The sequence below is a fragment of the Paramisgurnus dabryanus genome, chromosome 9 (assembly GCF_030506205.2).
Source record: "Paramisgurnus dabryanus chromosome 9, PD_genome_1.1, whole genome shotgun sequence".
NCBI lineage: Eukaryota > Metazoa > Chordata > Actinopteri > Cypriniformes > Cobitidae > Paramisgurnus > Paramisgurnus dabryanus.
In genome coordinates, this window is record NC_133345.1 from 35,832,859 (window position 1) to 35,844,487 (window position 11,629).

At 36.0% G+C, this 11,629-nt stretch overlaps 1 protein-coding gene across 1 annotated transcript; it reads left to right on the forward strand.

Annotated features, from left to right (window-relative positions):
- The first annotated feature begins 1,962 nt into the window (after positions 1-1,962).
- On the forward strand, positions 1,963-11,595 carry chkb (choline kinase beta). The gene is made up of 11 exons (XM_065283588.2): positions 1,963-2,629; positions 2,964-3,072; positions 3,261-3,374; positions 3,508-3,641; positions 5,329-5,433; positions 6,114-6,172; positions 7,235-7,319; positions 7,425-7,533; positions 9,220-9,314; positions 9,425-9,506; positions 9,777-11,595. The coding sequence occupies exons 1-11, from the start codon at positions 2,208-2,210 to the stop codon at positions 9,831-9,833; spliced, it is 1,371 nt and encodes a 456-aa protein (XP_065139660.1). The 5' UTR covers positions 1,963-2,207; the 3' UTR covers positions 9,834-11,595.
- The last annotated feature ends 34 nt before the right edge of the window (positions 11,596-11,629 follow it).

Below are 11,629 nucleotides of genomic sequence, written 5' to 3' on the forward strand. Positions count from 1 at the left end.
CATTTTATTCAACAACAAAAATTTAAATAAAAAGCTTTGTGGTAAACGAAATATTTTCTTGTGGTAACTTTTCTCAATGGTTTTCTGTTTAGACATATTTGTTTGATATTACGCAATAAAAAGTCTTTTTCATCATCTTATAAAAATTGGTCAATGCCTAATACAGAGAATGCAGATATTAAAAATGATATATTTAATATTTAGGCTATATATTTCTTAAAATAATGAATGCAGGGTGAAGGAGGTTTCTGCTTTCTGAGCCGTAGTGCGCCCTCTGTGTGGCTTGTCTCTTATAAAACTGTTATTATAAGCTGGTAAAATTTAATTTCACATGATGGATCTGCGTGTCCCTTTCGAGATCAACGTAAGGTTTTGCAGCACGATGTCGCGTGTGGGTAGAAAAGCCTGACTTGACTGCAGTTTTTTTTTAAATCACAAGTTTCGTCATAAGCTCACTTGACTTAGACTGCAGAAATGTACATAGTTCTGCTATAATTAAACACAAAATAATGAAACAATGTTTATATCATGTTTGTGTGGTTATGTGGTTTAACTATGGGTTTAACCACATGCACCATAGCACACTCCTTTAAAAGGCTTAGAAAATAAACTGTGCGTAAATATGGTCTTCAATTCAGTACCATGGTTTATAACAAAGTAACATCATGAAACGTTATACCTTAACAACTTCACAATCACCCATCCGACACCCACGTTACTGTAACTTATAAACTTTGTTTCCGTCAATTTAACGTACAAAATTGTAATTTCCCCCATTTCTCCATTTTATTTTCAGAATTTTTATTTAATAATTTCCTCCATAAACTTAGTAAAAAGTATATCATTGCATATTGTGACTTTAGTACCAATTTATTTTTACTTTATTTAAGGAAGCAGTTAACTTGAGAGCACAGTAGGATTGTGTTTTGAGGTGTTTTATCAATGCACATCTGTCTGTGTATATGATTGTGAAGATGTAGGAATAATAATTTCTATAATGTGTAGATCATACCTCTATATCCTCTACAGAGGAGCTGTTTAGTGACTGGTGCTGATCGCGTTACTGACAGTAAAAGAGCGCCCCCAGTGGTCAAAATAGATTATGCAGGGAACACGTTGTCCTCGAGTTTAATCGATTCAAAGAAATAATTAATTACAAATGCATAGAAGGCCGTTTAATTCGATGGACATCCTGTGTATTTGCTGTCAAGATTATTTTGGTAATACTTTACAATAAGGTTGTATTTGCTAACATTAGTTAAATGTATTAGTTAACATGAACTAACAATGAAAAATACTTCTACAGCATTCATTAATCTTAGTTTATGCTAATTTTACCATTTACTTATAACTTTTTAAAATCCAAAGGTGTATCTGTTAACTTATAGTCAATGCACCATAAACTAACATAAATCAATCTATTGGCATTAAACATTAGACACACAATCATGCCAATTAAAGTACCTTTAAATGGAAAATCTTAAACGTTCTGTCAAATCCTTTCAAAACACCTTACACACGTGAATAGGCTACACCCTTATATTGAGGCACATACAGTAACGTAAAGATAACATATAGTAACACACCATTGAAATTTAATATATACCACTGCAGTACCTCATTATTTACATATAATTTCCATAGTAGGTATTTCCGTCTACAAAAATCCATTAGGCCTACTTAAATTGTACAAAAAAATATTACTTTAAGATACTGTTTAGCTTATTATTAGACAACAATATTTTCGTAATTAACAATTAAATTTAACAGGGCTTAAGTTTGAAACTTGAGACATCAGCAATGCAACGTACAGTATGATTGCTGGACTACAGAAAACCTAAGAGGTTGAAAAACTTCATTTCCCACAATCCTTTGCGCTTCAAACCAACCACTCAGCGCTCAGATCTTAAGGTCACGGACTTGACATCTAAAACCTGATTGGTTAAAATCAACGTCAACGTTTTACAGTCCTCATGCTGCTGATATGAGAACGCTAACGGTCAGTTGTGCTCAAGGAAGTAGAGGAAGTTGTAGTGCGACAATGTTGAATTTACAGCTGTTAAACATTATTTAGTGTGACTATGTACAGTAACAGTTAGGTCATATCACGAGAAGCAATACGTCTGTATTTTTTGTTAATCTGAATCCAACAGCCGGTCCGATCTTCTAATCGTTACGGATCATTTCATTGTGCGCTCGCGATACGCATGCATTTAATACCATTGCGTATATTCAATTGCAGCGGTTCACGTTCGGTTCTCTCACTCTCCTTAAGGATAGTTAGGTCACTTGTAGGCAATAGCATGCATTCAAGCCAGATGGCGAAGTGTATGGTTGATGGAGATGCAGATTTGGGTAAATGCGTGAAAGATTACCCGGTCTCGGATAACCATGTGGAAGTACCGGTCTGCGGAGATTCACTGATGGTGACCGACGAGAGGCATACGAGAGTGGGCAGTCCCCGCGGAGCAAACGGGGATGATGACTCGGAAGCCGAGTCCTATCAGGACGGACGTAGCGTGGATGTGGACCCGGAAACAAGGAGAAGGGCTTTTAACTGGTGCCGTGACTTTCTGTCCGGGTCATGGAGAACTATTTCAGAACATGACTTCAAAATCAACATAGTCAGGTGAGCTGAATGTTTATAACTTTAATGTAATCTTTTACTTAAGTTTTGTAAAGGCAAATGTTTACAGGTATGTAAATGTATTGCCATGCAATTGCTAGAAAATTATATGATGGATATTGTTAAATAGGTCAGGGTGATAGAACAGACTTTTGTCTTATTAACATTAATAAATCATCAAGATTGGATCTAAGTTACTAAATATCATTGGGTCTAGTATTATCAGCCAAGATATGAAGTTGTAAACCTCTTTGTTTATTGCTTTTGTAAATCAACACAAATAAAACTAATATAAAAAATAGTTTTAAGTCATTTATAATCTTTGTTGTCCCTGCAGTGGAGGTCTAAGTAACCTGCTGTACATGTGCAGTCTACCCAACCATGTTCAGCCCGTCGGGGTTGAACCTCGAAGAGTTCTGCTGCGAATCTATGGGGCCATTCTTCAGGTGACACACGGATCCACACATTACATGTGAAATAGACCAACAACGTGGAAAAATCCAGAATCGTACACAATAAGTTTACTGAATTGGTTATGAAAGCTTCAATGGCCCACGCTTCTGAATGAAACATTTGTCACATTATCACAGTGCTTTTGTGTGTTCTGATATGCATCCCGTTCACATACACACAGGGAGTTGATTCTCTTGTTTTGGAAAGCGTGATGTTTGCCATTTTAGCCGAGAGAGAGTTGGGTCCACGTCTCTATGGCATTTTTCCAGAGGGCCGTCTAGAGCAGTACTTGCCAGTGAGTTTCACCTAAAACACCCTTGAAGTTATGATTCAAACAGATTGTTTACACTAAACACAGATAGAAATTGTTTACATTATCCACATATCCAAAGTATGAGTAATAAGTCTGATGTGTTTCTGTTTCACAGAGTATTCGCTTGAGTACAGAGCAGTTGGGGAACCCTGACATTTCGGCTGAAATAGCCAGTAAGGTGGCACGATTCCACGCCATGGAGATGCCGTTTAATAAGGAACCGAAATGGCTATTTGGAAACATTGACCGGTAAATCTGTCATATCTCGGTGTCCTTAAAGCGATACTCTATAATATAATTACCCCATGAAATGCACTTTTTTTATACAACTTACCAGATTGTCCGATCTCCTCACTCATATTCTTCCATCAAGATCCTGTTATTCCTATTTCTATAAAAGTATGAAGATGTCAAACAGCTCCAGGTGTCCACATACAGGGTGTTTCTCAAACGCGAGGATGCCCCTTTCCTTCCTAGTACAGTCCTTCTGACAGTTTAAGGTTCGAGTCCTCCACAACTTTAAACGCTAGAATGAGACGGTCTAATAAGTGTCCATGGCCACTCATTTCCTACCAATATTTGGCTTATATTTTAGAATGAAATTGGGTTATGAAAGTGTCAATTTGATTCTTGCGATGTTTTTTGAATGTGTGCAAAGGATTGTGGGTGATTTGAGGGTCCAGTTCATGCATCCTTCAAATTAAGAGCACGAAACAAAGGCTGCCTTCGAAGCATCCTTAGGATTAAGATGTCCTTCAACGATGCATGATGACATGGCAGCCGAGATATGCAGCCTTCCTAGGACACATCCTCGAATTTGAGAAACACTATAGACTGTAAAAAAAAGATCATTCTATTGTAATGAATTAAAGTCAAAAACGTCCGACCATGGGCGCTGCCATGTTACGTAAAAACGTCAGTTTGGAGCCAGGGCCAGAGGCGGAGCCGTGGTATCAAACTTCCGCCCAAACGCTTGTACGCCCAATTCAACCACAATCATAAAACACGTCCTGTTTCTATTGCATCAAATTACTAGCTAAAATGAAACTTATCACAAAAATTAACATTTGAACATATATCAGCGTGATAACAACTACCTTAAAGGACCAAAAGCATCTTTCAGAAGATTTTATTAAGTGTAAAAAATATTTTATTTAGAGCAGAGTCTCGTTCGTTTGCATGGAGAGGGTGGGGTTTATGCAGCCAGCCACCAGGGGGCGATTAAAGAGCCATCAGGTTCACTTTTAAAGATATATGAGGCACACACGAAAAAACACCTAGAGCGAACGATGATTTTGTCCTCCATTGTTGTTTCGTAATTCTGCCTCAGCTCGCTATGTCATAGTCACGTCACTACTAGAACAAGCTCCTAATTGGTTTAAAATTTTCAAATATCTTTTCGAAGTTCATATTTTTCAATCAATAATAACACGAATTGCGCATCAAACGCACAAAACGCGCCACAGGATGTCAGTCGCATTTTTGCATTGACTTAACCCTGAACGCACCATAAGGGTGATTTTGTAAGAAAAATATCTTTAAAACTTTATAAACTATACTAACTAGCTTGTGCGATGTGCATTCACCAGAGAGTTTTAATGTAGTACATCGCGTACGATGAGTAGTGGCGTACTAGTAACGAACGCAGAGACACCAAGAAGAGAGAAAAACAAAACGGCTGTCACGAAAAAGTCTGACCGGATCTTACGCACTGTACGATACACATAATGTACATTGGCTGCTAATGGAGTCTAGTTATTATAGTTTCAAAAGTTTTAAGTATGAATACTTTTCTTTTGTTGATGGATAACATTGTAGTAGTTGTACAAAAATTTACCAAGTTGTGTCATGTAAAACTAAATCATTTGCATGTGTGGATACATTGGTAGGGTTGCATCTTTTGAAATGACATTTATCTGTGCCTCTTTTCAAACAGGTACATGGAACAAGTTTTGACAATAAAATTTGTTCGTGAAGCACACATCAAAAAATTCAACAAGCTGATGAAATATGACCTTCCAGCAGAACTGGAGAGTCTGAGGTGAGAAAAAAAACATAGAAAGTGTAAGTATATGACTGGAAGAGGAAAGTTGTCAGACTTGAACTTCTAGATAACAGCAGTTGATAGACCGCAGGCATGCAGCAGTGTGCCTGCCAAAGATCAGCCAATATGGTCATGAACGCATACTAACATGCACACAGAGTATGGCATGTTCAAATGACTACCAGCTCCGTGCGTCTGCGTGTGTATAACAGGATTTACCAAGCTTATGTCATTCTGTCTTATCGTGTGTTTTGCTGACAGTGTATCGTCAGCTCAAAGCCATTTAGGATGGGGACACAGGAATAAAACTACAAACTGTGTCTGAAATAGCCCCCTATACCGTTAAATAGTGCACTATTTGAGAAAAGAAATTATTTTAGTGGTGTCCGAAATTATAGTGCGCATTACTAAGTGCAGTACAACATTGTAGTTCCATATATATTTAAGGAAGTCTCTCATAAAAAGATTAGCGTATTTGGGAATCCTTGGCATTTTAAACTTTGAATGCCCTTGCATTAAGTAATCTGCTTGTCCATGTGTGTGTTTTATCCAGCCCAGTGCTGTATATGTTGTTCGGTCCCTTTTAAAACCGTGATAACAACGATCATTTAGAAGTATGTTTATAAGGAAAATAGCTTTAATATTTTATTTAATCATTTTTTCTCTCTATCTTTTAGGTCACTGCTGGCTGCAACTCCTTCACCAGTAGTGTTCTGCCATAACGATGTACAAGAAGGTAAAATATACTGTATCTCCCATATATAAACCTGTTGCTTTGTCTGTGAGCATACAATTTGGGCAATGTTTTGGTGGTTAAGGTGTTGATGTATTCAGTTACTGTTTAAAGAAGTACAACAAAATGTCATTTTTGGGAATTATAATTTGGATGACACACACAACAGAATATACTTGCATATGTAAACTGTAAAGGATACAAGACAGGACTAGGTTGATTTATCCATGGTGCTTTTCACTTATGCTCTGTACACTTAAAATATAATCAGGCTAAATTTGGGCCAATTTTCCCCCAGTCCTAGGTAAAAGTCCCAATCGTCTCCGTGGTTTGACCTATTATCTTATCAGATTTTCATGTGGTGCGCGGTGTGTTAGGAGCGTCTGAGGCCTAGTCCACACGGACACGGGTATATTTATAACTGAAGTTTTTCTTCCAAAAAAATCCCGTCCACACATGCTCGGTTTAAAAAAAATCTCCGTCCTCATGGAAAAGGAAAAGCAAAAACACGCTATCAAGCGCTGTCAAGAGCATGCCACACCAGCAGGTGGTGGTGTAACCCAAATCATAAAGCCACCTTGGCCAATCAGAAGCCTAACAAAAGTGACGTCGCAAGGCAAAAACCCCGGTTTTACTGTCTACACGACAACACTGCAACCAGCGTTTCTTAAAATCTTCACCCTGGCAGGGGTTTTCAAAAATGTTCGTTTCAGTGCCCTGATACTGCGTTTTTGTGTGGACGAATGGCCGAAACGCGTAAAAAAGTCATGGCTATAAAAATACCCGTGTCCGTGTGGACTAGGCCTGAATCTGCTCGGAAGCATGTTGGGGACGCTCCGATCCCAAATCGAAAATATTCAACGTGTGCTGTGATGAACTTTTTGTACAGTATTGAGGAATGGTACATTGAAACATTTCATCAGATTTTGGATCCCATGTAAAACATTCTTGGCACCGCTACCACCAGGCACTATCTCTAATCTGATAAAGGTCTGCCAGTTGTGTTGTGTACACTTATGTAACACATCAGCCCTTTCACCTACATACTCATACTTTGTTTTTTAGGAAATATCCTTATGTTGGATGGCAGAGAAAATTCATCCGACAAACTAATGCTTATTGATTTTGAATACAGCAGCTATAACTACAGGTGAAACAAATTACAAATAAAATAAATGAGTGACTGTGCAACTACACCCCAATGTTAAATGTCATGTACTCATTGTTAATTATGAAATTATTACTAATGATGTAGGGGGTTTGACTTTGGGAACCATTTCTGTGAATGGATTTATGACTACACCCATGACCAGTGGCCATTCTTCAAGGCAAAGGTGGAAAATTACCCCAACAGAGAACAGCAGGTGAGTCATGTGCCCTCGTTTACACGTATACAGCGTTTGATCTTTTATTGTCTTCAGGCTGCAGATAGAAGAAATCTTGTACCAAGTATTTGTCCATTGCAGAATCGATTCCAAATATTAGGTAATGCAAACTGAAATCGGAAAAGGATGATAGGATGTATGATTCATATTATTATTTTACATTAAGCAATGTTTACAATTTGGCTGTTTCCCATATACTTCAAGGTCCGTTGTATAAACCATTTGTTTTGATCAATGTTATAGTGTTGACAAAACTGCCACCTAGTGAACCGAACTGACATGTCACAAAAGTATGTCACAGGTTGTCACAATAACTTTGACATGCTGAGGTCAAAAACCTATCTGATGTCATGTTAATATTTAATAGTGTGATCTTTAATTGCCTGACTTGATCGATATTAAGTGTTTAGAAATAATTTTCAGGGAATCATGTGAAAATTTCAAATACTTTTCTACTTTTTTAGTTTTAATATATTTTTAATGACCCAAATGTGACCCTGGACCACAAAACCAGTCATAAGGCTATATTTATAATTATTTATATGTAGGACCATATTTGACCGAGATAAAACTATTTGAAAATCAGCAATTGGAGGGTGCAAAAAAATCTAAATATTGAGAAAATTGCCTTGGTCCTGCATCCTTTCACAAAAATAAAGTTTTGAGATATTTACACTAGGACATTTACAAAATATCTTTATTAAACATGATCTTTACTTAAAATCCTAATGATTTCTGGCAATAAAGAAAAAGCTATCATTTTGACCCATACAACGTATTTTTGGCTTTTGCTACGTATAGGGGTGTCACGATTCTCCAAATCCTCGATTCGACTACAATTATTTATTTTTTTTATATTATTTATTCTAAGGTCACGATTCGATTCGATTCTCGATTTTTTTTTACCTTTTTTTGAAAGACAAAAAAATGTCATTATTATTATAGTTTCACATTTTCATGCACATTGCGTGCTTTTCCTCGCATGAGGGTTTGTGGGCTTCACTTTACACGAGAGAGCTTGTAAAGTGAGGATTCCTTCTTGCACGCACATGGACTTAATGCGTGTGTCTTGGACTCCTAGCATCCTAAATAAATCCAGCGCGTCATAAGCAGCTGCGCTTCTCTTTGTCTCGCGTGTCATCTGTCCAAAGTCTAAACATAAACTAAAGTAGTAATCCTTACGTATTTGTTTAGTTTTATGCATTTCATGCGAGCTGAGGCAAACTATCCCTATTGTTTCAAATATAACCCGCTGCACAAAAATCCTTTCTCACTCTCGTGTAACTTACGTGCAGAAAGCTGCGCTCTGTCCAAAGTCAGATCACTAGGTAGTAAATAATCCTGTTTATGATATGCATTTCAAGGAGTTGTTGCAATACATCCCTGGTGTTTAAAATATAAATTGCGTTCCGCTGGACCAATGTTTTTAAAGGCACCAGAGTTTTTTCCCCTGCTTGGCAAGCCGACCGGACGTGACATGGGGGCGTGGCAGCATCGACGATCGTATTTTTTAATTCAAAGTTCGAGGTTGTGACTTAATTTTGATCGATTTCGATTTAAAATCGAAATCGTGAAACCCTTAACATGCTATTCATGCCTGCGTTTGTGGTTCAGGGTCTCACATAAATATTTTTCCTTTAATATCCATTTCTGTTTGTTGTTCAGTTACATTTTATCAGACACTATCTGTCAGAAAGAGGAATCGTAGCTCCTGAAGATCAAGCCAGGTTAGAAGATGAGATGATCATTGAGGCAAACCGGTACGGATATCATTCATAAGACTAAATTTATATATTTACACACATTTACTTTTATTTCCACATACTTACCTCTTTTTGTCTTCCAATCTGTAAAAATCACACACATTTAGGTTTGCCCTTGCGTCTCATTTCCTCTGGGGTTTGTGGTCCATTATACAAGCCAAGATCTCCAAAATCGAGTTTGGATACATGGTGAGCTATACTTTAGATTTGCACAAGACCATATCAGATTTTTATCAGAAAATTGAATTTCTTTTGTTAGTTTTTATTTTATTCCGTGGTTAGAAATGGTAAAACAAATTGATTTGTTAACTACCTATAAACAGGAACTTCTGACATCACAGTGTGTTTATAGTAAACCAATTGTGTACAGAACAAATAGTTCCTGAACATTTCTGATCTCTGCGATCTCATTTCTGTTTTTTTTCTCTTCTTTTTGTGTGTATGTTTGTTTGTCTTCAGGATTATGCACAGCACAGGTTTAGCACATACTTCAAACAGAAGAAACTCGTTTCTTAAGCTCTTCATCACTTCTAAAGCTCATACTGTACTTCACATGAGCAGCATCCCTCTCAATATCTTTTTGTTTGTTTTTCAAAAACATTAAGAAAATGGCACAGACTGAGGCTTTTTAAAACAGAACGGTTTATTCTGAGGAACATTATATTTAAATAATGAAAATATCCAAAGATACCCTGCCTTAAAATTCTGTTATGTAAAGAATTATGGCTGCTTTATGGTTGCTTGATGTTGTGTCCCTTGCAAAAATGAAGCATGAAACAACTAGCAGTTAGAGAAAATAATGGTTAAATAATTAAAGTGATAGTTTCACAAATGAAAATTGTCATCATTTACTTGACCTCAAGTTGTTACAAACCTGAACAAATTTCTTTGATCTCCTTAAAATAGTTGTAATCAAGCAGAAAACAGGACCACTATTGACTTTCATAGTAGGAAAGGAAAGTTGCATTGCTCAAAATATATTCCTTTGTTGTTCAGCAGAACTAATTTTTTTTCTTCTTTTAATTATTTATTTATTATAAAATTAAAACTTGAGGACAATTTTCATTTTTGTGTGAACTGTCTCTTTAAATATGTTTAATTGATTCATGCACCGTTCAAACGTTTTCATGCTAAAGTCAAATTATCAGTCATTTTATTTATAATTATTTATCTTTTCAAATTATATAACCGTTTACATTTTATCTGACCTGTGTTATCAATGTTATCTTTATTTGTGTTATCAAAATTAAGTCCGTCCGTCCATCATTAATACTGTGTAAACCACAGGGTCCAAATCATAACATTTTGCATCCCTTTTTTATTTCCATACTGTGAAAAAATGACCGAGGTGTTCTGTAATAGATTTACTTTGGTAAATGGCACATATATTAACTAATTTGTTTCCATGTGTTAAATGGCTTTGTTTGCGTTTTTTATATTTGATGGAAAGCAAAAACATACTCCTGATACAAACTGGAAATGATTTTGGAAAATGAACCTCAATACGTTTTAATGTAAACCGCACAGAATAAACATATTTTCAGGAGCAGAACAGAAACACAGGAAGGTGTTATAGGATCTAAAATGGCAAATATTAATATTTTATTGATTTTGAGTAATCAATTGAGTTTAAATACATTTACATACATTAACAGTTATCACACCTGTTTGTCATACTGTATGCTTATATATATAATTTTTTATGTATTCAGAGCCTTTTCCAGACATGAGAAAGTATGTGTTTCTTGCAACTGTAAACAATTTGCTTGGTTTTTATTTTAACTGTTGTTTTATGCTTATTTATAATTTTTGTTTTGTCAAAAGCAAGATTTTGCTTTAATGAAGCTTTGTTGAGTACCCATTTAAAAAACATGAATGTGAGATAGTAACGTTATAGCGTTGGTTGTTGCCGAAGTTTTCATTTTAATGGCCAAGGATCTTTATTATTTTGACAATGATATTGGGAGCATTAGAATTACTATTTTTGTTTAAATGTATGTATAATTTTTACAACTTTGCATGTTTTTCTGTTGTACTAGCGTCTCTAAATTCAGGGGCTAAAGCACAGGGCAAGTACCATAAGTTTTGAACTTGCGCCATTTAAACATATGTCTCAAAATTCTTGCTTGTTAAGAATCTGTGATTCTTAATATTGATTTCAGATGCAATGGCACTATTAAAACCAATGTACTTTTAAGTTATACTGTAAACCTGCCTCTCTGATATAATACCTCTGTTTCTTCTTTTTTTGTTCAATAAAAAGAGAAAAACAACAACTTACAGTTGCCATTTGTGTGTGTCAAATTTAAAAT

What these genes read in the sequence shown, in the direction of transcription:
- chkb (XM_065283588.2), top strand. Translation starts at nt 2,208, where the DNA reads ATGCATTTAATACCATTGCGTATATTCAATTGCAGCGGTTCACGTTCG. An exon ending in ATGATCATTGAGGCAAACCG is followed by an intron (nt 9,315 to 9,424) that starts GTACGGATATCA and finishes ACACACATTTAG; the next exon opens with GTTTGCCCTTGCGTCTCATT. An exon ending in AAATCGAGTTTGGATACATG is followed by an intron (nt 9,507 to 9,776) that starts GTGAGCTATACT and finishes GTTTGTCTTCAG; the next exon opens with GATTATGCACAGCACAGGTT.